Here is a 26,328-nt window from a genome sequence, read left to right as displayed (position 1 = left end):
TCAGCTCTTTGATTGCCCAGTAGGCACGATGTTCTAATTCCACAGGTAGATGGCACGGCTTTCCATACACTAGACGATAGGGGGACATGCCAATTGGTGTCTTATAAGCTGTTCTATAGGCCCACAAAGCATCATTCAATCTCAATGACCAATCTTTCCTGGACGGGTTGACCGTCTTCTCCAGAATGTGCTTAATTTCCCTATTAGACACTTCCACTTGTCCACTAGTCGGGGTGGTACGGAGTAGCAACCTTGTGAGTTATGCCATACTTGCGTACTAAAGACTCAAAGTACTTGTTACGAAAATGTGAACCGCCGTCACTGATGATAGCTCTAGGGGTACCAAAACGTGAAAATATGTTCTCCTTTAGAAATGAAAGTACCACCTTGTGGTCATTTGTTCTGGTTGCTATGGCTTCTACCCACTTAGAAACGTAATCAACTGCGACTAGGATGTACAACTTGCTGTCAGACATGGGAAATGGACCCATGAAGTCTATCCCCCAAACATCAAAAATCTCCACAATCAAAATGGGGTTCAATGGCATCATGTTTCTCCTCGAAATGCTTCCTAGCTTTTGACAGCGTTCACAAGCAACACAATAATCATGGCAATCCTTGAACAATGATGGCCAATAGAATCCACACTGCAAGATCTTTGCAGCGGTTTTCTTGGCACTGAAATGGCCTCCACATGCTTGGTCATGACAGAAAGATATCACATCTTTCTGTTCAGTGTTGGGGACACATCTCCTAATGATTTGGTCTGGACAGTACTTAAACAAATATGGGTCATCCCAAAGGAAATGTTTGACTTCAGCCAGGAATTTAGAGCGGTCTTGTCTCGACCAACGTGAGGGCATCCTACCTGTAGCGAGGTAGTTAACAATATCAGCAAACCAAGGAAGGTCTGAGATAGACATCAGCTGTTCATCTGGGAATGATTCTCTAATCAGCTCATTCATCAATAGACTCTAAAGTTAATCTAGACAAATGATCAGCAACCACATTCTCACAACCTTTCTTATCACGGATTTCGAGATCGAATTCCTGTAATAAGAGTATCCATCGAATAAGGCGAGCTTTAGCATCCTTCTTGGAAAGAAGATACTTCAAAGCCGCATGGTCTGTGTATATGATGATCTTAGACCCTATCAGATAAGATCTAAACTTGTCTAATGCGAAAACGACGGCAAGCAATTCCTTCTCGGTAGTTGAATAATTGAGTTGGGCATCATTAAGGGTTTTGCTAGCATAGTATATCACATATGGTAGTCTATCAACTCGCTGTCCTAAAACAGCACCAACAGCATAATCAGAGGCATCACACATAAGTTCGAACGGAAGCTTCCAATCGGGTGGTCGGACTATAGGAGCGGTGGTGAGAAGGGTTTTTAATTCCTCCCATGCCTTCACACAAGCAGCATCGAAATTGAAGGCAACATCTTTGGAGAGAAGACTGCACAGAGGTCTGGAGATTTTGCTGAAATCTTTGATGAATCGCCGGTAAAAACCAGCATGACCTAGAAATGATCTGATCTCCTTCACAGAGCAAGGTTGTGGTAGATGTTGAATGAGGTCAACTTTAGCTTTATCCACTTCAATTCCTTTCTCTGAGATGATGTGTCCTAGAACTATTCCTGAATTCACCATAAAATGGCATTTTTCCCAATTTAGAACAAGGTTCTTTTCTTTACATCTGGATATCACGAGGGCAAGATGCTTCAAACATTCGTCAAACGAGGAACCAAAAACAGAGAAATCATCCATAAAGATCTCGAGAAAACTATCTATCATGTCAGAAAAAATGCTCATCATGCAACGCTGAAAAGTAGCAGGTGCATTACACAACCCGAAGGGCATACGTCTATAAGCAAACGTCCCAAATGGACACGTGAATGTAGTTTTTTCCTGATCTTGGAGCAATGTGAATTTGGTTATAACCGGAAAAGCCATCTAGAAAACAGTAGTGACTGTGTCCAGACACACGTTCTAGCATTTGGTCAATGAAAGGGAGCGGGAAGTGATCCTTCCTTGTTACTGTGTTCAACTTCCTGTAGTCGATGCATACTCGCCATCCTGTGGTTGTACGAGTAGGGACTAATTCATTCTTGTCGTTCTGAACAACAGTAATGCCTGACTTCTTAGGCACAACTTGAATGGGACTAACCCATTTGCTATCGGGAATTGGGTATATGATACCGCATCAAGTAGTTTCAGGATCTCTCCTTTGACTACATCTCTCATGTTAGGATTAAGTCTCCTTTGCATTTCCCTCGATGGTTTGGCATTCTCTTCAAGGTTAATGTGGTGCATGCAAATGGTGGGACTAATTCCTTTGAGATCTGAGATGGTCCATCCTAAGGCCTCTTTGTGTTCCTTAAGTACTTCTAAAAGCTTACTTTCCTGTTCCGTGTCTAAACATGATGAAATAATGACAGGTAAAGTATCAGAAGAACCTAGGAATGCGTACTTCAACGTACTAGGCAATGTTTTCAATTCAAGCTTGGTGGCTCAACAATGGATGGAATAAGCTTGGAATCAGAGAGTAGGGGTGGTTCCACTTCATATTTCCTTTCAGTGACGTCCATTTGAGGTACAGATTCGAGCAGAGATAGGACGTCACTACAGTATGCATCATCATAGGAATCAGGGTTAAAGTTCTCCATACATGCTTGAAAGGGGTCGACGGATAGAATGTTAGTCAACGAATCTTGCATTAATCCTTCAATCATATTAACTTCATGCACATCATCATCATCAAGATTCACAGGTTGTTGACTAATATCGAACACATTCAATTCTACCGTCATGTTACCAAAAGACAGTTTTAACACTCCATTCCGACAGTTGATGATCGCGTTGGACGTAGCCAAGAAAGGACGTCCTAAGATGACAGGAATGTGACAGTCTGGGTTTTGTACAGGTTGAGTGTCTAAGACAATGAAGTCTACGGGAAAATAGAATTTGTCAACCTTGATCAAAACATCTTCGACCACTCCACGAGGAATCTTGACAGATCGGTCTGCCAGTTGTAGAGTGATAGATGTTGGTTTCAACTCCCCAAGACCTAACTGCTCATAAACAGAATATGGCAGTAGGTTAAACACTTGCACCTAGGTCTAATAACGCTTTATTGACCGTGTGTTCTCCTATAGTGCAAGAAATTGTTGGACATCCTGGATCCCTAAACTTGGGTGGAGTTTTGTTCAGAATGATGGAACTCACCTGCTCAGCTAAGAAAGCACGTTTTTGCACATTGAGCTTGCGCTTTTGAGTGCACAAGTCTTTGAGGAATTTGGCATAAGCAGGGATTTGCTTGATTGCTTCAAGAAAAGGAATGTTGATGTTGACTCTCTTGAACAGATCTAACATCTCATTGTAATGGGTACTTTTCTGTTGATAGATCAATCTTTGAGGAAATGGCAACAGGAAATGAGTTGGCAAAGGGACATTCACAGCAGTAGAATTGTCAGATTTTCCAACTTGCTCAGATTCTTTGGTTTTCTGGGGTTGTGGAGACAGCGTGGAATTTGTATCAGATTCATTAGGTTCGCCCACGTTGTTCTCGATGACTTTACCACTTCGGAGGGTGGTAATGGCATGGATTTGATCAGGTGAGGTTTCAGTGCAGGATGTTGTGCCTGTTTGAAATATCCTCTTTGGATTTTGTTGGGGTTGGCTCGGAAGTTTACCCTTTTCTCTCTCACATTTGATCCATCTTTTGATCTAGATTTTTCTGACTTTGCATCAAACTCTGGAACATTTCCTCTAGGGTGGATAATCTCTTGTCGGTATTGTGTTGAGGATATGATTGTTGTTGAGAGTTTGATTGTTGTTGAGGGTTTCTCGGGTGTTGATAACCTTGATTGTTCTGATATCCCTGATTGTTTTGATAGCTCTGATTGGGTTGAGATGGTCCTCCTTGAGTGGGTCCTTTTGACCATGAAAAGTTAGGGTGGTTTCTCCATCCTGGATTGTAGGTCTGTGAATAAGGGTTATGCTCTGGTTTTTGAAACATGGCATGTGCCTGTTCAAGCCTAGACTCCTGGACTGCAAGCAAATCTGGACAATTTTGGAATTGATGGTTGGGGTCGTTACAAGCAGCACAAACAGACGAAGCGACATGTTCTCGGAGAGTAGTGGTGGAAGGTTTTGAATTTTTATGTAGTTCTAACTCTTCTAATCTCCTAACTATTGATGCCATGTTTGCTTACCCTCAAAATCCGCTTCAATCCTAAAAGCCTTTGCTTCGGATGTAGTCTTTCTGGTTTCACGGATGGATTCCCACTGTTGCGTCTTTTCAGCTACTTCAATCAAGAAGTCCCAAGACGCGTCAGCAGTTTTATCTACGAATAGACCATTACACATCGACTCAACCGTTGTTCGGGTGGACACATCTAGACCTTCATACAAAATTTGCACAAGTCTCCATTTTTCAAAACCATGATGGGGACATTGGAGCAATAATTCATTGAATCTCTCCAGGTATCTAGCTAAGGTCTCACCTTCTAATTGCACAAAGCTATTCAGACTTTGACGAATTGTCGCAGTCTTGTGGTTCGGGAAAAACTTTTTGAAAAACTCCTTTATGAGGTCATCCCATGTCATGATGGATTGAGGCTGTAAAGCATAGAGCCAGGCCTTTGCCTTATCTTTCAGGGAGAAAGGAAAAAGCCTTAACTTCAGGGTTTCGTCGGTCATTTGAGTGAAACGCAGAGTTCCACAAATTTCCTCGAATTCTCTCACGTGGTGGTACGGGTTTTCATTCTCAACACCTCTAAAAATAGGAAGCATCTGTATTGTGCTTGATTTCAGCTCATAATGGCCATTAGCCTCGGGCAGCAAATACAAGAAGGTTGACTGGCTCTAGTTGGGTACATATAATCCTTGAGGGTACGGGTTCTCCCATTGTTTCTGGTTGATCTGGACTGTCTCCCTCAGAACTTAGAATTTCGATAGGTTCGTCTGGGTTAATTCTAACAAGTCTGTTTGTCTGGTCTCTGTAGGTCACAATCATGTCCTAGTAGGTACCTTAACTAACATGTTGGTCAGACAGAGCAATCGGAAACAATTTGGCCCACAAGGGTTATGAAGATTTGGTTTTGAATGGGTTTGGTTTAAAGAAGGGGTTTTGTTTTTGGTTTAAAAATTGGGCTTTGGAAAAAAATTTTGAACTAAACCTAGCATAAATTAGCACAACTCATAAAAGAAAATAAAAACAATAATAATAATTAAACACAACCCATAAAAGAAAAAGAAAAATAAAAGAAAAAAAAAAAAAAAAAAAAAAAAATAATTACAGTCCCAAAAAAAAAAAAGAAAAAGAAAAAATAAAAATTATTACAATCCCAAAAATAATTAAATTAATTATTACAAGCCCGAATTTGAATTTAAATGAGGCCCAAGTGGGTTAACTCATGGGTTAGGCTTACTTGTTTTTTGGAGGGAAGCCCAAAAATAGGCTTTTAGTCCCCTTTTAGTTGCACAGCCAAGTTGGGCTTTAGGATCGTCCTAAGCAGCTCACGTCCAAGCCCAGCAGCAACAGGTGGAGCAGAGCCCAGCAGAATCTGCAGCGAAGCCCAGGAGCAGAAGTTACTAAGCCCAGCTCAGTTGGTTCAAGCCCAGCTCAGTTGGTTCAGAGCCCAGCAGCTGAGGGTGCACAAGCCCATTTGACAGCTTCAGTTGGCAGCAGCAGCTCAGCAGAGAAGGCAACAGCAGCAGCAGGCTTTGCAGCAGCAGCTCAGGTAACAGCAGATGGCAGTACCACTCCCCGGCAGCGGCGCCAAAAACTTGGTGTGAAAATGGGAAGCACACAAAACACTTGCAAGTATACAAGGTCAAGATTTATAATATAGTGATGAGTGGGGGTTTGTCCACAGGGAGAGGAGCATACAAGAAGTCTACCTAGCTAAAGTGTGTAGTGGTGATGCAAGGCAAAGCAATATGGCATACAGACAAGAACCACAGCAGCAAGGAACCACAACAAGGAAAGAAAAACAGACAAGAACCAAGGCTTGGAAGCCAAGGGCAGAGGTGAGTTTGTGCACTGACTTCAGTGCACAAAAGGCTTCAAAGTGCAAGAGAAAAAAAAAGGCAAGAAAATAAACTGAATTGCAAGCACACAGGACTGAAAATGTAAGTGACTGGGAGGGAATTGGTGGGTAAGCCAAGGCTTAGGATACACCTTGTGTCCTAATCAAATGACATGTTTCTAGGTTGTGTTTGATCCTATGCATACATCTAGAAATAGAAGAATACTAAATTGCTCACTAGTTTGCCCCTAGCATTGGCTGTCTTTTGACAGCACAGCCAATCACAGGCACTATGTGCATTGGTATCTCCCATTTGCTCAAGCAAAACAGGGCAACAGGAGAACTATCCTAGCAATCTGTCAAATGACAGTGCACAAGGCTTCAGCTGAGCCTTGGCCTGATGCTGTTTAGCTCATGCTAAACATGATATAGCAACATACATTCATTAAGAAAGATAATTCATACACATTTAACATTCAAGATAAAATTCTAAAAACATATGCAACATTAACTATCAACAGATAAGCAACTGAAATTGAAGTTCATTAAAAATTGGCTCAATTCTCTACTGGATAGTCCAGAGAGATACACAGTGTGTTTCACACACTCCACACAATACCAATTTATACCCAATTACACATTTAGGGTTTTCCCCCAATTTTCCCCAAAATCAGAAAATCAGGTGAAATTGATTTACCTAATGTTGATGAGATACTCGCTCCATCTCGTCGACCCACTCTTCTTCTGCTTCTTCTCGTTCCTCTCATGCTCCAATTGTTGCTTTAACATCACTTATATCCCCAATTTCTCACCTAGGGTTTCAGTGAGCAGAGAGATGAGAAATTGGAGAAATTAGTGATGTTAAAGAGATAGTACGTGATGGTGATGATGGGCTTAGGTAGAGTAGATTTGGGGAGAAGATAGTGGAGTGATTTGGGGGAAGGTAGTGGTGATGGAGACGGACATGGTGGTACTGTTGCAGAGAGGGGGGGGGAAGATGGTGGAGAGGGGCTCGACTGTTTTGGGAAGAAGGGGGGTGTTTGGCTAATGGGTGTAGGGTTCGGGTACTAGGGTGTTGAGCAGGTGTAGAGGATTTTGATGTTTCGCGCAGCTGGACCGATGGATGGGAAGATGGTAGGTGGATCTGACGGCGATGCGGAGGCAGGCGATGAGCGACCGTCGGATGAAGAGATACAACGAAACGAACGGTACTTGATGGAGTTAGGTACTGTAGTGTAGGGCGGAGATATCAAACTTCGATGCACAGCAAGGGAGCGACCGTCGGATGCTTCTGAGAACTGATCTGATGGCTGAGAACAGAGGCGTTTTTGTGTGTGGAAAATAAGGTTGTGCGCACCATTCTTCGCGGCTTCCTTGCGTGATTTCTCCCGGCTTTTCACTACTTTTCTGCTCTTTTTGCTCCGCAAGTCATCCAGACTTTATTTATTACCTAAAAATGCAAAATTAATTAATAAAAAATATTTATTCTTGAAAACAATGAAAATACAGAATATGGGATAAAATGTAGAATTAATGCATAAAAGATGAGTTAAATGCCAACAAAAAGGGATAAATATATACAATTTTTGGCACTCATCAAACAAGCATACGGAAAAAAGAGACTGTTTGCCTGTGTTGGAAATAGTAAACCAAGACTGTATTTGGAAGTCGAGGAAACTTGTGATGTGAACACAGAAATAACGATGGTATCCAAGTGTTCACAAACAATGTTCGCATTTACTCATGTACGAATAAAGGAAAGTACATTACTAGGAAAATTGCATTAAGACGATGATTCATCGACTCAGAGCCTTCGGGCTCGTCCTTGTCTAGTTATGAGGAATAATTTAGTTATTCATACGTTCGTAGAGTATATAAAATCAAAGCATAATAATCAAGACAGAAAGTAAAGTGTTGAATGTAAATAAGACGATGATTTACGTGGTTCAGCACTAAGGCCTAAATCCCACGGGGGTTTGTGTTTCACTATGTATTGAGTAGTTACAAAGGTAGTCGAATGACTCTGTGTGAATAACGAATCTAAGGGGGAAATAGAACTCATACTTACTCTTCATATTTCTCTCTCCTAATCTCTTCTCTATCTTACTAAGAACTGGTCGACCCCTTCTCTTTCAGTGGAGAGGGGTATTTATAGAGATAGAACATGGGGTCCGCTATCTGGGACAGTTATATCCTTATCTTCTTGTTCTTTGTGCCGATCCCGCTGGTATCTTCTTTCTCGACCGAAGGATCCCTCGGTCCTGTATGGTTACGAAGGGTCACCTCCTTTTCTTCCAAAGATCTGCTGAAACGTACCCTATGCCTATGGTATTTAATGCGGGTGGTTGGGCGGTCCGCACGCGTCAGACAGATGTCTGATGCCCCTGTCACATCTTCGTCAGTGGAGCTAATCTTCTCCGTTGATCTTGGATCTGCCTCGAGATGGGATAAAGCAGATATTTGGGTGCTCTTCAGTACTTCGCGGTGGCTCGTTCCTTCAGTGCTCCATACTCCTGAGCCATTGGATCATTGTGATGATGAACATATATGGGCGATAGAGGTCCCCTGGGTGTTGGGATGTGGCATCATATCTTGATGTCTCACTGTTGCGTGTCTCCCACGTGTACTCCTTTTAACACGTGGCGGATGATGAATAATGTATATACAATTTTCCCCTTTTCTCTAAGCTTGAAGTTGGTCAAAGTTTGGAGAAAAACCACCTTCACATTCTCATCTCTCCTCATTAACCTCTCCTTATCCTTGCCGCACGTTCCCACTATTGGCATTAACTTCACCTTGATTCGTGTGACGGTTTTATCTTGTTATAAATATGAGAGAAGTTGTAAATTCAATAAATTTTATTCTTCTTCATTCCTTGTAAGTTCATAACTCTTCATTCTCCTGGTTCTTCATTCTCTCTTCAAGTTCTTCTCTTTTGTTCTTTATCTCTTAAATGTTGCTGCTCCTGATTCTCTCTGTCACAACTTCGACCCATTCTGACAAGATTCTCTGAGTTAAGCCGCTGTCATTGTTCTTCAATAGTCTCGATCCTGTCCACCTCTGATTGTCCAAACCGCCTTTTATCCAGGTATGGTGTTCATCATCTTGTTCTAGATTTTAGTTGATATTCATTTTTCTGCTGCTGTATCTAGGTTTTTGCGATGAAGAAGAAAATATACGAAAGTATATATAGTTTCTACTGTTCTTTATCGCAAAAACTTAAGACTTCTTTGCTGGTCGTTGAAGCTTATTTTTGACAGTTATGACTGAATCAGGGTTTCTCGTTTTTGTTAGTCTATTTTTCTCTGTGCCCCTGTCGATATTTCGGATGAACTGTGAAAGTTTGCAAAATCTAGATTTTTTATTATTTGCTTTATCTGATCTTTGTGTTACTTTCTTGCCCCTCGTAGGTATGTCTGATCGTCATCGGGTCCCATACCAAACTCCGCCATCGAGCCCCTACAGATCTCCACATAGAAGTCCTGATATATCTCCGCCGAAGGGTGGTCCATATAAGTATTTCAAACCAGATCCGCGAGCACAGAAAGTTTCGTCATCTTCGGGTCCAAGGGTTTCTATTATGAAGAAAGGGGATCCACCGAAGGGGTATCGGTATGCGGTTAATCGTCCTGTGGCTCATCCTTCTCCCCAACGTGTTGAGCCAAGAAATATGAAGCACTCTTCTCCACATCGTGCCGAACCGCTGACTGTTCAACCTCTTCGATCCATGCCTCCTCAAAACACGATGCCTCCTTCGGGTTCTAAAGCTTCGCAATCTACTGCTGCGGTGAAAGAATCTTTTGATAAATCTTTTGCGCCCATGGAGGACCATCCCAGGAATCCACCGCTCAAAAGGAAAGGTTCAGATATAAGTCCTCCTAAGACGAAGAAGCCATCGTTGAGTAAACCCACTAGCCCTGATACTGCCCCGGTCATACGAAGCATTTCGGTGGGAAAGAAAAAGGTTACTTTCAAGCATGTTGATCTCGATGTATTCAAGGCGAAGCATGGCCTCGAGTTCTTTGATGTTAAGTTATATGCACTAGACGATGATCTTATCTATGATATGATCGTGAACTATAAGTACGATGACCTTCATTATGTTGACTATTGTGGGGGTTTTTGAAGCGGGTTTGATGCTTCCCTTGTATAAGTCGAGGGATTCCTTTTATTATGATGTTTTGGCCGATCGCGAAGGTTCTACTCATAATACTCATTGTCACTCGGTATTGCAGCTAATTGGGAATTATCTTCGTACTTTGAAGGAGTGTTATCTTCGAAGCAAGGGTGAGACGATGATGACCTGCTATACTCCCGATCCTGTTGAAAGATATTTGTATACTTCTGCAAATTCTAACGCTTCTTTTGGAGATTATGTCAACAGTAGAAATCGCAAGCCAAGGGGTGTAGGTGTTCCTACGATTTCTGCTTCTCATGGTGAAGTTCGTCTTTTAAGTAAAGTGAGTGATTCGAAGCTTCGTTACGTTCCTGTTACCGAAGGGACTTCTCAACAGAAGATTTTTCCCAACCGTGAAAATATTAAGCGTGACCATGATTATGTTGGTTCTTGGGCTTATGACTGGGTGCCTGGTCAGCATGGATGACGTCCTGTTGCTGGCAGTCAGCCTCGTGATAGCGCTCCAGCTCGCTACGGTGACTTCTGCCCCTGGCGGTTGAATTTCGATGGTATGAACTTAGATTATGTCGTTGACGCTGCTGATGAAGACGAAAGCTCCGACGATGTCCTTCCTTCGAAGGGTAATGCCGCTGCCAAGGTATGGTCCCTTATGTTGCCCATTTTCTTCTTAGTTTAAGGTAACTCGAAGCATGGAGAAAATAGTTTTTGTACTGACATGTTGAGTGTTATATCCTTAGGCAAAAAGGAAAAACAAGATAGGCGCGGTTCAGTATTCCACTGCCCCTATGGAGGAGATAGACATTCATGATGAGGTTACCAGCCCCGTAAATGATAAGGATCTCGAGGATGAAGAAGATGTTACCGATGATGAGGAACGAACAGATAGCTCTCCTAATAATCATGAGAATGATGAAAATACTGATGGTGGCGCCAACGAAGGGCGAACGCCCTTGATGGCACTGGTGGGGAGAGAGTTATGTCTGACACTCCTATGAACGATCCCCCTATTGGATCGGTGCAAGATCAGGGGAATGAGGATGCTGAGATTCAGCCAACAAACCCTACTCCAGAATTTTCTTTTGGTAAAATTCATTCCGCCGGGGGTCCGATGGATATTAACGCTGCCATGGAGCTAGTTGAGGAGTTTTCTTTGGTTTCTCCAAATGATGAATGGGATGTTCTTGGGGGCGAAGGTGAGAAGGCCGCTGGTGGGGGAGTAACCGAGACTGGTGACGAAAAAGAAGCTGGGACCGGTGGTGAAAGGGCAGCTGATCAGGGGGAAAGTTTAGACGGTGAGGGCGATGAGACTCGTGCTAACGAGGAGGCCGGGGCCAAGAAGAGTTCCCATGGTCAAGGGGATGTGGATGATATTGGAACTTTTTCTGGTGCATCTTCGGAGGATTTTGATAGAGCCATGATGCAGTACGGTGAGGATGCCATACTGGATTGGTTGATGAAGAAAAATCTGATGTTTGTGCCGAACCCTGCCCCGGTGATACCGAGCGAGAAATACTCTGATGCCTTTACCCGCCAAAGGATGCAGTTGTCATCTTCCGATGATGTTGCCGAAAGTTGGGAGAAAGATTTAGGAGCTACCTCTACCAGCTTACTGGTCGATCCCCCTTCTTCCATTGCTGACATGATGGCTATCGCTGATGGTATCAGTATGGTTATCCCCAACAGCGTGTCCTTGAAGTAAGTCATCGTTGATTCCTTCTTTTATTGCTGACATATCTCTTTATTAATAGTTATTATTTGTTCGTGATCATTGTAGATGATGAGAAGTGAACATTGAAACCACACTTTGTACTAATTCTTCAAGGAGAAGTCCCTCAAGCTGGAGGCAAAGCTTCGTCATAGGGAAGAAGAGTTGAATGCCACTGAAGTGCTTATTTCTGCTAGGGACAAGGAGATATTGGAACTGAAGAACCGTGTGAAGGGGAAGGAGCAGCTTGGAGCCGAAGAGGAGAAGCTTCGTGTTGAACTTGAATTGGTTCGTAGTGAGTTGGAGAAGGCCCGCAACGATGCTTCGTCTTCTAAAGGTTTGTTTTCTTTTTATACTCTCCCCTTCATCTCTCTCTTTTGTCTCCTTAGCGCGCTGTCTGAGTCTCCCCGCCCTATCTTCACCGGGTGATGTCAGAGAGTTAACATGGCTTCGAAGTGAGAGGGCTCGTCAAGCTTCCCGAATTCAGGAATTAGTAACGAAGATTAAAGGTGAAGCTGAGAAGTGGAACGCCCGAGCTGATGAACATAACGAACTGGCAGCACGGCATCGAGAAAGGCGTGGTCGGTATGCAGAATAAATTAAACTCTGATCGCCGTTATTTAACGGTGCTTTATTGTGGACTCGGGAAAATATTCGTGAGGCCCATGAGAATGTTTCTCGTTTGGAAGCTAAGGTAGCAGACTTGGAAGAAGAGTTATATCAAGCTCGATCCTCCCACAATCCTGAAGTCAGGACTATATACAACTACTTGTTCGGGAGAGAGATGATACCAGAGCTGAGGATTTTTCCCTTAGTAATGCTTTGACCGCTTCTCGAGCCGATGTTGCTCGTTTGGTGGATTCTGAAAAGTATCTTGAAGTTAATATGTACAGGCTTACTAAGGGTATAGAAAAAATGAATAACGAAGTTGATCATCTTCGTCATTTAGACTCCATGAAACAGGTAGAGTTGGATGAGTGTCAGTTTTCTCTTACTACTCTTCAGTTGGATTATAAGAAAATTTCAGAGGAGTATGATTTTCTTGACGAAGCCCGGAACGCTATAGTTAATGAATATGAGATAGCTTCGGCTACAGTCGAAGGTATACATTTATTGGGTTGTGAGTGGTTCTGTGACTCTATCCTTCTAACCATTTTGTGTTTCCTTTATCAGAGCTCGAAGGACAGCTTAACCTTGCAAATGGGAAGCTTGAAAAGGCTCAATCTTCCCTAGTGTACCAGGAGGGTCAAACCAAGTATTTTGAAGGGATGGCTGGATCTAGGGATGTAGCGGAGAAGGAAGCAGCCCAGGAGGTGGCCCGCTTGTCATCTTTGTTGTCGGAATCCGAGCTCAGAGCTACCGTGATTACTCATAAGGCTCGTTGTCAACTGGACGAGGAGAGTAACAAGACTTTAACCAAGATCGAACAGAACCTTCTGCAGGAATATAATATTTTTAAGAAATATGCTCGTCGTCCTATGCCTGAGCCTTTGGCTAGCTCCTCAGGTCCTTCTTCGGGGGGAAGTGTTCCTTCGTCTCAACCGAAGAATCCTGCTGATCGAGCCGAGCCTTCCAAGGGGAAGTAAGCTTCTGTGTTTGTTATAGAAATTTGATCTTTGTTGATTACTTGGCTTTGGGACAATTTTTGTGTATCTTGGTTTACTTTTGTTTATCCCTTGCTTAATTTCCCGAGCTTGTAATCAACTTTTCTGGAATGGATCATCGTTTATTTGGATATGTACAACTCTGTTTTACCTGCATCCTTAATTTATTTGAATTTTAGGCAACGAGTAATTAAATATTCAAAATTAGATGATAAAAAGTGTTTGACGGCAGTAACGAAGGTATACACCTTTGTTATTGACTTTGGACCTGTCACCCCGCTGGCTAACCCTTGGCCAGAGGATCACCAAACGGTGGGGGTTGATGCATCTTTCCAGGATATGTGATGCGTTATTAAAAATATTTACAGGCACCCATTCCGCTGAACCACTACCTTGTTGCGTGTTTGGGTATCTCTTTCTGTTGGAAGCCTCCCTCATGGTCGTACACTTATGGACGCTGATAGGGGAGTCCCGAGAGATTGTATATTGATATTTTCCCCATTAGAGTTATTTTGAAAAATATTTCGTTTAATGGATTAGGTGAGGTCTGATATTCCTCGTCCAGAGATAGAAACACGTCGAGCGGGTACGCTGTCTTCTTCTTCTGGTACTCTTCACGCAGGTGCAGAACTGCGCTGCCTTACGGATAGTATGGATTGAGGTATTTAGCGTTCCATGGGTGTCTTAGGACTTCTCCTTTCAGATTACGCAGGTAGTAAGATCCATTCCCGGGGATATCATGTATTATAAACGGACCTCCCCATGATGGTGCTAACTTGCCCCACTTTTTCTCTCGCTGGTATTGCAGTATGGTTCTTAGCACATACTGTCCTTCTACGAAGTTCCTAAGCTTAAATTTTGTGTTGTATTCTCTGGCTAGCCTTCGTTGGTAGTTTTCCATCATTTGTAATGTTGTCTCCCTCCTTTCTTCTAGATCATCGAGCCTTTCCAGCATCATATCTGTTGTGAGGGTCTTCTCCCAGGCTTCAGTCTTTGTAGTTGGCATGATGATTTCTATCGGGATGACTGCTTCGGATCCGTACGTGAGGAGGAATGGTGATTCACCCGTGGAGTATCTTCGTTTTGTTCGGTATGCCCATAGCACGTTGTGTAATTGTTCGCACCACCGTCCTTTATGTTCGTTCAATTGCTTTTTGAGAATAAGACCAAGGGTCTTGTTCGTAGCCTCGGCCTGGCCATTACTCTGGGGGTAAATGGGGGATTTGTTCTTCCTAATTTTGAAGTATCGAAGAGCATATCTATGTTTTTCCCTTGTAATTGCTTGCCATTGTCGGAGACAATTTCTGTGGGGATGCCAAACCTGCAAATGATGTTCTGAAAGATGAATGTGAATACATCCACGTCTCGGATTCTAGCTAGGGCTTTGGCCTCCACCCACTTGCTGAAGTAGTATGTGGCGACGATCAAGAATCGCCTTTTCCCTGACCCTTCGATCAGGGGGCCTACGATGTCTACACCCCATTTTGAAAATGGCCAAGGACTATCTACAGAATTCAGCTTTGTTGCAGGAGCATGAATCTTCTTAGCAAACCGCTGGCATTCTTCGCATCTCCTAGACATCCTAGCGTCATCTCGGATCATTTGTGGCCAATAGTATCCCTACATTTTTGTTTTATCCGCCAGTGATCTCATTCCGCTATGGTTACCTGCATCCCCATAATGGATATCTTTCAAAATACGATGCCCCTCCTCTCTGGATAGACATCGTAGTAGTGGTCCGAGAAAGGATTTCTTGTACAATACTCCATCACGAAGATCGTATCTCCCTGCCCTTGATTGTATCTTTCAGGATTGCTTCAAGTCCGTAGGTAGCGTACCTTCTTCAAGGTAAAGGTGAATCTCGGTTCTCCAGTATTCTTCGTTGATGAAGTCAATGTATTCGTTCGCCCTTGTCATGATGTCGTCTTCGACGAAGTCCTCAGCAATGTCCTCTCCACATCGTCGTCACCAATGTCCTCTCCTACATCGTCTTCACGATTTGTAGCGAAAGACTGTTGTGGGGTGACCGAAGGTTCGTACACTCTTGTTATTTTTATGGATTTAACATTGTCATCTTTTAGCATGGATGATATGTATGCCAAGGCGTCGGCATGCCTGAGATCTTTTCTTCATAGGTGTCGGAATTTGATGCTTGGTATCTGTGAGGCTAAGGTTTGGACCAAAGCCATGTATGCGGAGAGGGTGTCATCGCAGACATTGTATTCTAGTCATATCTGTCGTATGGCTAGTTGTGCATCACTTGTCAGGCGTACATCGATTATTTCCATTTCTATTATTAAACGCAGAGCATGTACCACAGCTTCGTATTCTACGCTGTTATTGGTATGCCCCTTGAATTCCAACCTCAGTGCGTGTACGATACTTTCTCCGGAGGGGGTAGTGATTACGATGCCTATGCCCGCACCTTCTCTATTCCTTGATCCGTCCACGAAGACCTCCCATCGTGTTTGGCTCGTGGGTTCGAGAACATCAACCGGGTCTTTTCCACCCTGTGCTTCTGGTATGTCCCTTACTTCGTCATCATTGTCCAGGGGTAAATCTGCTAAAATATCCGCCAGGACTTGCGATTTTTGTGAATGTTGTATCTCATGGATGATGTTGAACTGATCGAGATGAGTATTCCATTTTACTATCCTTCCTACTTTCCCAGCGCTCTTGAGAACAACCTCCAGTGGTGCTTTGCACGAGACACGAATGTAGTGAGTCAAGAAGTAGGTTCTTAGCTTTTGGGTTGCCCATACTAGTGCCAAGATGAGCTTCTCGATCTTCGTATAATTTCTTTCTGCGGTGTTGAGGATCTTGCTGACGTAATAAATTGGCTGCTCTATCTTCGTGTTCGTCTTGACCAATACTGCGCTGACCGCATCCTCTGTCGCTGCTATGTAAAAGGCCAAAACCTCATCAGGATCGGGTTTTTGCAGTATTAGGATCGTCGCAAGATATTCTTTGATCTTTTGGAAAGATTCTTCTCATTCTGCGGTCCACTCAAACTTTCTTCCCTTTTTGAGGATGTTGAAGAAATGTTTGCATTTTTCCGATGACCTGGCGATGAACCTGCCCAAAGCCGCTAGGGATCCATTGAGCTTTTGGACTTATTTCATGTTCTTCGGGGATGACATCTCCACGATGGCCTGCATCTTGGCTGGATCTACTTCGATGCCCCTCTTTGTTACTAGGTATCCGAGGAACTTCCCTGAGGTAACGCCGAATGTGCATTTTTCTGGGTTTACTTTCATGTTGTGCTTCCTCATTGATTCAAAGATATACCTCAGGTTCTGATGGTGATCCTTGCACATCTTACTTTTGACAAGCATATCGTCAACATAGACTTCTAGGGTACTCCCGATCCAAGGCTTGAAGATAGCATCAACCATACTCTGGTATGTTTCCCCTGCATTTCTGAGTCCGAAGGGCATCCTTGTATAATAATAGAGGTCGTGCAGGGTGTAGAATGTTGTGTATTGTTGATCCTCTTCTGCAAGGGCTACTTGGTTGTAGCCAGAATATCCATCCATGAATGATAGTTTTTCGTATCCTTCGACGGCTTCCACCAGTTGATCGATGCTTGGGAGCGGGTAACTATCCTTCGGACATGCCTTATTGAGGTTGGTGAAGTCGATGCATATTCTTACTCCTCCATTCTTCTTTGGCACTATGACCATGTTCGATATCCATGTTGGGTATTTGACCTCCTTGATGAATCCTGCTTCTAACAATTTGCGGAGCTCCTTCTCAATTGCTTGGTGGTACTCTGGTGTTACCTTTCGTACTTTTTGCTTGAAGGGGGGCGTGCCCGGCTTTATACGAAGTTCGTGCTGAATTATCTTCGGATCAATCCCTGGCATGTCCCCTAACTTCCACGCGAAGATATCCGCGTATTCCATGAGTAACTTGGTTAGAGCAATCTCTCTTTCTTTATCCATTAAAGTCCATATCTTGATCATCTTCGGGTTCTCTTAGGTCCCTATATTGATCTCCTTCACGGGTTCCACTGATGTGAGTGTAGGATTCGGTTCCCCTAGGAGAGGGACGTTCTTTAATTGCTATTTGGTAGGCTCTTCAGCCCCTTTACCTATTGTGGTACTTGCTTCGGTGTTTAGAACGATGTTATCCTTCGTCAGACTTTTTCCGGAGATTTCTTCGAGGTAAAGGTCAATTGCTTTTTCCTTGGCAGCCTCTTTGTTTCGACTTCTTCGGGATTTACGGTGCTCATCATGTTCGTTATTGAGATGATTTTGTATAGCCTGGCATTCCCGAGTGGTGACCTGATCTCTCTTTATTTCTATTACCCCTTCGGGTGTTGGAAACCTGAGGTACTGATGATAGGTCGCTGCTACTCCTTTGAGCTTGTGCACCCATCTTCGGTCGATGATGGCGTTGTAGGGGGAGGGTGACAAATCAGAAAATGTATTCTCTGAATTTGAATCAGAGACAGAGGATTGATAATAAAACTGACTTTCATCAAAGATCACATGCCTAGTCACATAATATTTTTTTGAAACTGGATTATAACACTTATAACCCATATGCAGAGGACTATAGCCAAGAAAAACACATTTTACCGACTTTGGAGACAACTTATCAACTCTTGAATGAGTTATATGTGGATAACAAACAATGCCAAAAAATTTCAAAAAAGAGTAATAAGGAGGGACACCAAATAAATGGAGACTTAAAATTCAAATTCTTATTGGTGTTCTGTTTATCAAATATGTGGCAGTAAGAAAAGCATCGTACCACATATCTTTAGGACAATGAGCATTAAACAACAAGGAATTCCCCATATCAGTAATGTGCCTATGTTTTCTTTCTGCAATGCCATTTTGCTCAGGGGGTTTTGGACAAGAAATTCTTATTAAAAAACCACTTGACTCCAATAAAACTTTAAAATGACCCTTAACATAGTCCGTTGCACCATCAACTTGAAAAGCTAAAATTTTGAAATTGAATTGAAGTTCAACATGAGTTTTATAATGAGTAAAGCACTTAAAAACATCTGATTTCAGTTCCATTGGATGAATCCAACGAAGCCTACTATGATCATCTACAAAAACAATATAATACTTGTAACCATTTAAAGAAGGCACAGTTGGACCCCAAACATCACAATGAATCAAAGAAAGAGGTTTATCAGCACGAGAAGATGAAAGTTTGAAAGGCAATTTTTTACTCTTTGGAAGCTGACAAGGATGACATAAAGAAAAAAAATTAGGAGTAGTCAACGTGATGTGCTTAGAAGAATTCAACTTTTGAATAATATGACTAGAAGGATGACCTAGCCTATCATGCCAAACTTTAGAAGATGCAAACAAGGTAGGAGATAAAGCACAAGGATTATTTCTTGAATTTGAAACACATTGAATTGGATATAGAGTGTTAACTACTGAGCCATGAGCAAGCAAAGTTCCTGAATATAAATCTCTAATCTAATATACATATGGATCAAGTCTAAAGTAAAAAGAATTTTCCTTTGTAAATCTAGCAACTGATATTAAGTTATGCTTCATCTCAGGGACTAAAAGCACTGTATTCATCCTAAAACTAGTTTTAGGTGTTTGTATATAAGAAGTACCTGTAGAAGTAATTTGAAGAGACTTACTGTAACGGCGGCAAAAAAATAATATTTTTTTGGGCTTTGAGGCCTAGCCCAACCCTTTTGATTAGGAAAATAGAATTCTTCCGTAAGAGCAACTGCAGTGGTGCGATCAAAACCAAAGATCAAAGATCTAAAAAAAGATCAAATTTTGGATTTAATCCGTGTTGTCACGTAACGGTGGCGATTAAAATTTGGTCGCGCGTAATTTAAAGATCCGCCCCAAAAAAATTTCATCGGGCGTATCTCAAATGTCCGCCCAATCAATCACCAGGCGTACTTTAAGTTTACGCCTGTCAACAGGCGTACTTTAAGTTTACGCCTCATTTTTTTTTTTTTTTAATTTGAATTTTCATCGGGCGTAATTTAAATCTCCGCCCGTTAACAAGCGTACTTTAAATTTACGCCCAGCAACAAGCGTACTTTAAATTTACGCCCGACTATATTAGGATTTGGTATTTGGTCGCGACCAAATATGGTCTGGAATTTGATCTTTGGCTGGGATTTGATCTTTACTCCGTCCCACTGCATCACTATCTCATCCCAAATTTTTAGTTATACTCGCCCACTGTGGATGCTCTAATGCGCATACGATTCTAATATCAGATGCTTATAAATGTAGAGAGTGCCTTGAACCCAGCATGGGTGTTTTACGTAAAACAAGTTATCCCTTAATAGCACTAGGGGATATAGTTAGTAGAAAATATATAAAAGTCTTGAATTATTTAGCATGCTTGACATCTGGCGGACATGAGCAGCTAGGGGTACTTTTATCTTCTTCTTTTTTATACCAACTCTAATTTCTAAAATTTCTGTGTTGTTCCTCCATATTTTCCTCTTCTTTCATAAACATCAACCACTGATTTTCAAGTCAAACTCGAGCAAAAGAAGGATTTTGATTTTTAGTGCAAGTTCAAGCCACGCTCCGTTACCGGCTGAAATCATTTTCTACAAAGGTAGGGGTTTCTTCCCTTTTGATTTTGAACTATGGGTTTCAATGTTGTTAATCGATATTACTTATGCATGTTTGATTTTAACCCCTCTCCATATTTCATGATTACTTTAAATCAAAGGATGGATGATTGCAAATTATATCTGAATCTGTGTTTAAATTGAAATTACATGAAAAATCCCTAAAACTTTCTACTCCATTTGTCTACTTGCCGAGAGTGAAGTTTGGATTTTTATCCCGTCCCTACCGTAATCTTTTATATAACCTGGTTTGGAAGTCTGATCATTTCAGTATGGTTTGGTTCTTTAATTTCATAAATACATCTCATTTTTGGTTTATGAGTACTTCTTTGAATGTCCCGAACATGCGCAACATTTTCGAATTTTATTATCGTTCATACGCAGATCAAAACGATTGTTTGGGATGTTTTGTTAACTAAATTTTTTTTACAAATTTTGTCTGTGAATCTCCTTCAATTTACCTATGTTTTGAATGATTTCCCGCAACATGAATCTTATTGGAAATCCTATCGTTTTTGTGTCTTATGCTTACATTTTGAGCTGTACAGATTTTTAAATGCACAAAATGATTTTGAAGGTTTGAAATGTTCGCAGCTATCCAAATTTGTTTTCCCACCCAAAATCAATCAAGCCTTGAGTTGAGTTTTCCTAAACTTGCGTACTTTCTGTTTGTTTAAGGGACCCAATGAGTAACATACTTTCTGTTGGTAACCTGAAACTTGATGAACTGATCATGCTCTATATTTTTGAATCTTGATGCTTATGCTTCATTAACGGGTATTTGTCAAAGATTTGAACAATTTCTCATGGATTTTTTATTCTATTGAAATTCACACTTTCCAGCTCAATGTTTTTCCTTAAAGCACCAGCTTAAGTTTTCCTCTTAAAATCCCTGGTTGCCGATATTGAGTTAACAAACCTTGTCCATAAACCTCTTTCCAGTTACCCCTGCTTTGATGATTTTTGCAAAACAATATTAGTCTGAAATCCTATGTTTTTATGTTCACTTATGGCCTATCAAATTGTGGGACGAAATTGGTTTCTAAAGATTGAAAATACTACACAACTACCAAGTTTTGATTTTTGAAAATTAAGCCTTGTACTGACTTCATGAATCAGCCTATGACTTGTTTAAAAAAATGATTGGGTGAACTAATATATTTTCTATTACTCCATTAAAGAGTTTCCTCCATGCATTCCTTCTTGTTTTGTTGACCACTTAGCATCTCAAGTATGCTAACCCAATATTTTTGTCTTACTGCACTAGCCAAAAGTGTTCCAAACTTGCAAACCATTGTTGCGGAATTTTACTTAAAATGTTCTGCCAAATGATTTTATACGTTTTTTTGATAGACTTGGGTTATTCGTAGTCATTTAGTTCTTTGATTTTAGTTTGGTCATATCATTTGAACCTATTTGAATCTACACCCAATAAAGTGTTTGTTTTTCATTCCTATGAAAACCCTCTCGGCAATGAGGACTGCAATGCGAGATTTCCCCCTGCTTACTTCATATTCATATCCATTTTTGTGCTCCCTGGATATGTGGTTGTTGTAGCTTAATTAGCTTCCTATGCTATTTGTAGTTATCGACTATCTGGTGAGATTGGGACCGTACAGGTATAGTTGTGTCGGTTAAGCTTTTGGTTTTGACAGCTGTCTTTCTATTCTGGAATGTACTTGTGATTGTATATTTCATTGATTCTTAAGAATGCCGCAATTGCTGCAATTTCTGAGTTTTTCATAACTTGGTTTCTGGAAGTTTCCTTGATGGTAATCGATTTGATTTGGAAGCTAGATGACTCTACTATAGGACCGTCAGGCCTTAATTGGCACCCCATCTACGGATGGCAACCCGGAAGACCGTTTGTTTGATAACGGTGGCTGGTATTGGACTACCCTGACAATGGCGTTTGCCAAAGGAATAGTAGAGTAATTATCTTTATTTGCGGCATTGAATCTTAGTTATTGACTGATTGTTTAAAGCTTTACATTTTGTACATTATTTTAGCTGCTGCTCTTGTCTATCCTTATGTTTCTCGCAGGTGTTATGTTTCGCCTTTAAAACTCCTACTGGGCGTTCGCTCGCCCCGTTTTGTTTTGTTTTCCCCCAAACAGATTTTGAAGAGAGGTTAGGGATGTAAGCTTAGGAAGAGCTTACGGCTAGGAGCTTAAGCAAAACTTGGTAACTTTGCTTGTCGTATATGTATATCACGGGGTTATCTGGGTGGTTTAATTGTCTGGCTTGACCAATGCTTTTGATTATATTTTTCTGTGTAAGACCGTCAGCTAACTCATTCTGGGGTTTTCGGATTTTCAGATGTGTAGACTGTTTAAGAAATTCCTTCACTGTCATCTTCAATGCAGTACAAGCACATGTACATTTTCGTCTATTGTATGAGCTAACCATCTTATGTACATCTATTAATATTTTTAGATTAAATTTTCATATGTTTTAGTTCTCAACTTAATACAAAAGCACTATAGATGATCAATTTTAAAATGTGTCGGTGATGTCTTGACTTTTGACAAGTGCTTGAAAATTTTATTTTAGTCTTCCCACTAGCCGGTGAGATTCATTTTATTAACTCTTGTTATCTGTAGTTCATTTCAACTATATGAACTTTTGCCATTATAGATTAAATGGTTTTGTCAACTTTCTAATGTACGTTTTGAGACCTTGTCTCTTTTTAGTTACTTCTTTGTAAAGTGTTGCTTCAACAAAAAGTACATTAACCTCTTTAATTCATTTAGTCAGAGCCACGGCAAGAGATTTTCATTTTCATTTTCATTTTCATTCTTGTGTTTTTTATTTTTCTTGTTGGCCTTTGGCACTCTTTATTACTGGATTTGGAAATGAACGTAAATTTTTGTTTAGTTTTCGAGTGACGTACCGGGGGTTTCGTCTTGCTATTTGGGTTGAAATCCAACCCATTAGAAGGGAAATTCTCCTGTCCGTTACACTTACCATTACCCACTTGCACTTTCTCTTTGCCTCTGAAGCTAGAAGTATTTTGTATAAGACCTTCATTTCCAGTCATATAAGCTGTATCTCCTGAATCAGCTAGAAGGAGAAGTAGAAGGATCACCAAAAATTTGATCTTCAGTTAAAGAAGTAAAAGCCTGTTGTTGTTGACCAGAATTGCTTGTTGAAGATGAAGCAAAAGTTGGAGGGTAGTATCTGAAGTGACATCTACTGGCATAATGCCCTTTCTTTCTTCAAATTTGACAATCTACATTTGATAAATCCCTTCTTCCGCCAGTAGCCTGTCCAGAATTACCATTTGCTTGAGCAGAACTGTTATTGTATCCTTGAGAATTCTTGTATCCATTATTTTGACCCTGACCATTCTTAAAATTTCCTTTCGACTTTCCTCTTCCATTCCCAACATATACATTACTAGAATTACCATTTCTACTGTAGAATGCAGAAGGAATTTGTGCTTCAAATAACATTGTAGAATCTTGTTGCTGATCTATGAGCCATTGCTCATGATTAAGTAATCTAGGTTTGAGTTCAGCAAAACTAAAAGGCATTCCTCTATTATGAGCTGCAGTCACAAAGGAATCATATTCTCTTCCTAGAACATTTAGGACATACATTGTTAAATCATAGGGATTAACCCTTTCTCCTATTGCAGCTAATGAATTAGCTATATTCTTGATATTATGTAGATAAACAAGAAAAGTGAGATTACCTTTCTTGATATTATGAAGCTGGTTTCTGAGCATACTTTTACTGGCCATGAATCGACTCTTAAAACTTATTTCAAGATAAGCCCAAATTTCTTGTGCAGTAGAGAGACCCAAAACATCACCGCTAACAGAATCAGTGAAGGTAGCTTTCATGCAACTTGTCACAAAACAATCTATCTTCCTCCAGCATAACCATTCCGGATTCAAACTCAAAACACCATTAATTTCAATCTGCTTTACTGGTTCTTGAACATCACCAATAACATAACCAAATAGATCCGTTGATACGAGAATTGATTCCATCTGATCACGCCATAACAAGAAATTATTCGGACCCAATTTGGTAGAAACAAAATTTGAGATATTAGTAAAGGGGAAAGTGAAATCACCCATCTGAGCAGCCGAATTCGAAGTAGTAGCCATATTTCTTCGCCTTTGATATACGATTGTTGAAGGTGACATTAACAAAAAAACGATAAAGATTATTGAAAAACTTGGTTCAAGATTACAGATCTTGAATGAAAAACTCAATCGAAAAACTATGAGATATGAATCTGTAAAGGATATTAGAAAGATGCTTAGATTCGTGTGTTGATGCGTTGAAAAATTTGTCGAAGAATTTATGTTACGCAAGAAAAATTTTCAGCTCAGGATCCTCTGCCGTGATACCATGAGAGAACTTGTAATTATTATTGATAAAACAGATGAATTCGAGTTTTACAAAGCCTATTTAAGGCTGTTCAGGTTGGTGAAGTTATTACAGATAGGTCAATATTTGACCAATGGACCTGTGACACATGTGTTGACTCACACACTTAACACACACATGCACATAATCTCTAATATATACAAAGACTAGATATCTCAATCAAACATTATGCTAGTGAAGTTTGAATCTATCTGAATCCCGACAAGTGCCGCCCAAGAGAATGCTAATGACCAGGCTAGGGCATCACTAATTGACAAGATGGCCGAAGCACACGACAATCTTTTAGAACAAACCGTATAACTAGCAGGCAACAATAACTCTAGATTAAAAACAAATAAACATAAAACAAATATAAACATTAAAAATGACAAAATTAATACAAAAAACGATTTACAATAAAAATATCGGAAAATGGATCATTTGTTCAAATATTTTTAAATCACGGTTCAAATGGACGAGTAAAAAATAGTTTGGATGAAATGGTAAAAAAAAATAGTAAGGATGAAACTGCTTAAATTTAAAAAATAGCAAGGATGAAACTGGATACATCCTGTGTAAATTAAAAATAAGAAAAAATATTTGAAAATGGGCACGATGAAACTGGTTACATCCTGCCTATTTTTATATTTTTGTCCATTTAAACAATATCAAAATCTAACTGTCCATTTCACCCAGGAATTGTTGATTTTGGTCTTTTTAACCAATTTTGTGTAAAAATATACTTCGCCATCTTGTTCCAAAGCTAAGATTGATTAATTCCGGATGAATAACAAATAAACATTAAAACGAACAAAATTAATACCAAAAAAGAGAAATTTGGTCAAATTGTTCAAATATTTTTAAAACATTGTTCTAATGAACAAGTAAAAATTAGTATGGGTGAAATGGACCCCCAAAAAATAGCAAGAATGAATCTGGATTCATCCTGGCTTAAACTTAAAAAATAGCGAGGATGAAACTGAATGCATCCTGATGTAAATTAAAAATAAGAAAAAATATTTGAAAATGGGTAGGATAAAACTGTTTACATCCTGGCTATTTTACATTCTCGTCCATTTAAAGTATCAAATTTTATATGTCTTTTTCACCTAGAAATTATCGTTATTAGGTTAATTATAATTCCTGGGTGAAATAGATTTCTAGGTTTTGATACTGTTCATATGGACAGTAATACAAAAAATACTGTTTAAATAGCCAATTTGGATATTTCACCCAGAAATAAAAAACAAAAGAATATCAATCACCTAAAATACCCCTTAACCTTTTAAACTAAGTTTTTTTTTATAGCAAACAAATTTGTCCCACGTACAAATATAACCTAACATCAGTACCCCAATATCTTTGAGTATTTGAGCGGGACCAACGAAACCAAAGCCGACCAACAACACATGGGCTACGACCAAGCAAAGCAGACACCTCAGAATTAGCCTGCATAACAGGAAGTTCAGATAATCTGAAAAGAAAGAAAATCAAACAGTCTAAACAAGTGCCGGCAACACCTACCTGAGTGAAACGGAAAATGTTATCAATAAAGAAAAGCACATCCTGATCCTCAGCATTTATAAATTGCGCATCAACATACAGACCAATAAGTCCAACACCTACGCATATTGTCGACAGTTATACATAGTGCTCGTGCATTAGACAAACCAGTTGGAGGATTAGATGTTACCAGGTCCGCAGAGGGTGTGGAAATGGGCATCGTCGCTGGAGATCTTCCAGCTGGTGGGAATGGATAAGTCGTTACCGGTTGGTTACCACGTCGTGAATGGTGCCGCAGTTGGATTGGTTATCGACTGCACAGATTGGTTATCGACTGCAGTTGGATTGGTTATCGACTGCACAGATTCGAGACG

At 40.6% G+C, this 26,328-nt stretch overlaps 1 protein-coding gene across 2 annotated transcripts; it reads right to left on the bottom strand.

The window, feature by feature from the left end:
* Window positions 1-7,424: 7,424 nt before the first annotated feature.
* On the bottom strand, window positions 7,425-24,437 carry LOC113274813. 2 transcript variants are annotated; one of them, XM_026524211.1, is made up of 2 exons: window positions 22,962-24,437; window positions 7,425-7,485 (listed from the first exon to the last, which is right to left on the bottom strand). In XM_026524211.1, exon 1 carries the CDS (start codon window positions 24,223-24,225, stop codon window positions 23,287-23,289), a length of 939 nt encoding a protein of 312 aa, XP_026379996.1. In that variant the 5' UTR covers window positions 24,226-24,437; the 3' UTR covers window positions 7,425-7,485; window positions 22,962-23,286. The 2 variants fall into 2 exon arrangements, with proteins under 2 accessions (XP_026379996.1, XP_026379997.1); XM_026524212.1 differs by lacking the exon at window positions 7,425-7,485 and having other exon boundaries at window positions 23,253-24,066; window positions 24,153-24,437.
* Window positions 24,438-26,328: the final 1,891 nt, after the last annotated feature.

The sequence above is a fragment of the Papaver somniferum genome, chromosome 4 (genome assembly GCF_003573695.1).
Source record: "Papaver somniferum cultivar HN1 chromosome 4, ASM357369v1, whole genome shotgun sequence".
Lineage (NCBI taxonomy): Eukaryota > Viridiplantae > Streptophyta > Magnoliopsida > Ranunculales > Papaveraceae > Papaver > Papaver somniferum.
This window is presented reverse-complemented; position numbering and strand designations above follow the sequence as displayed.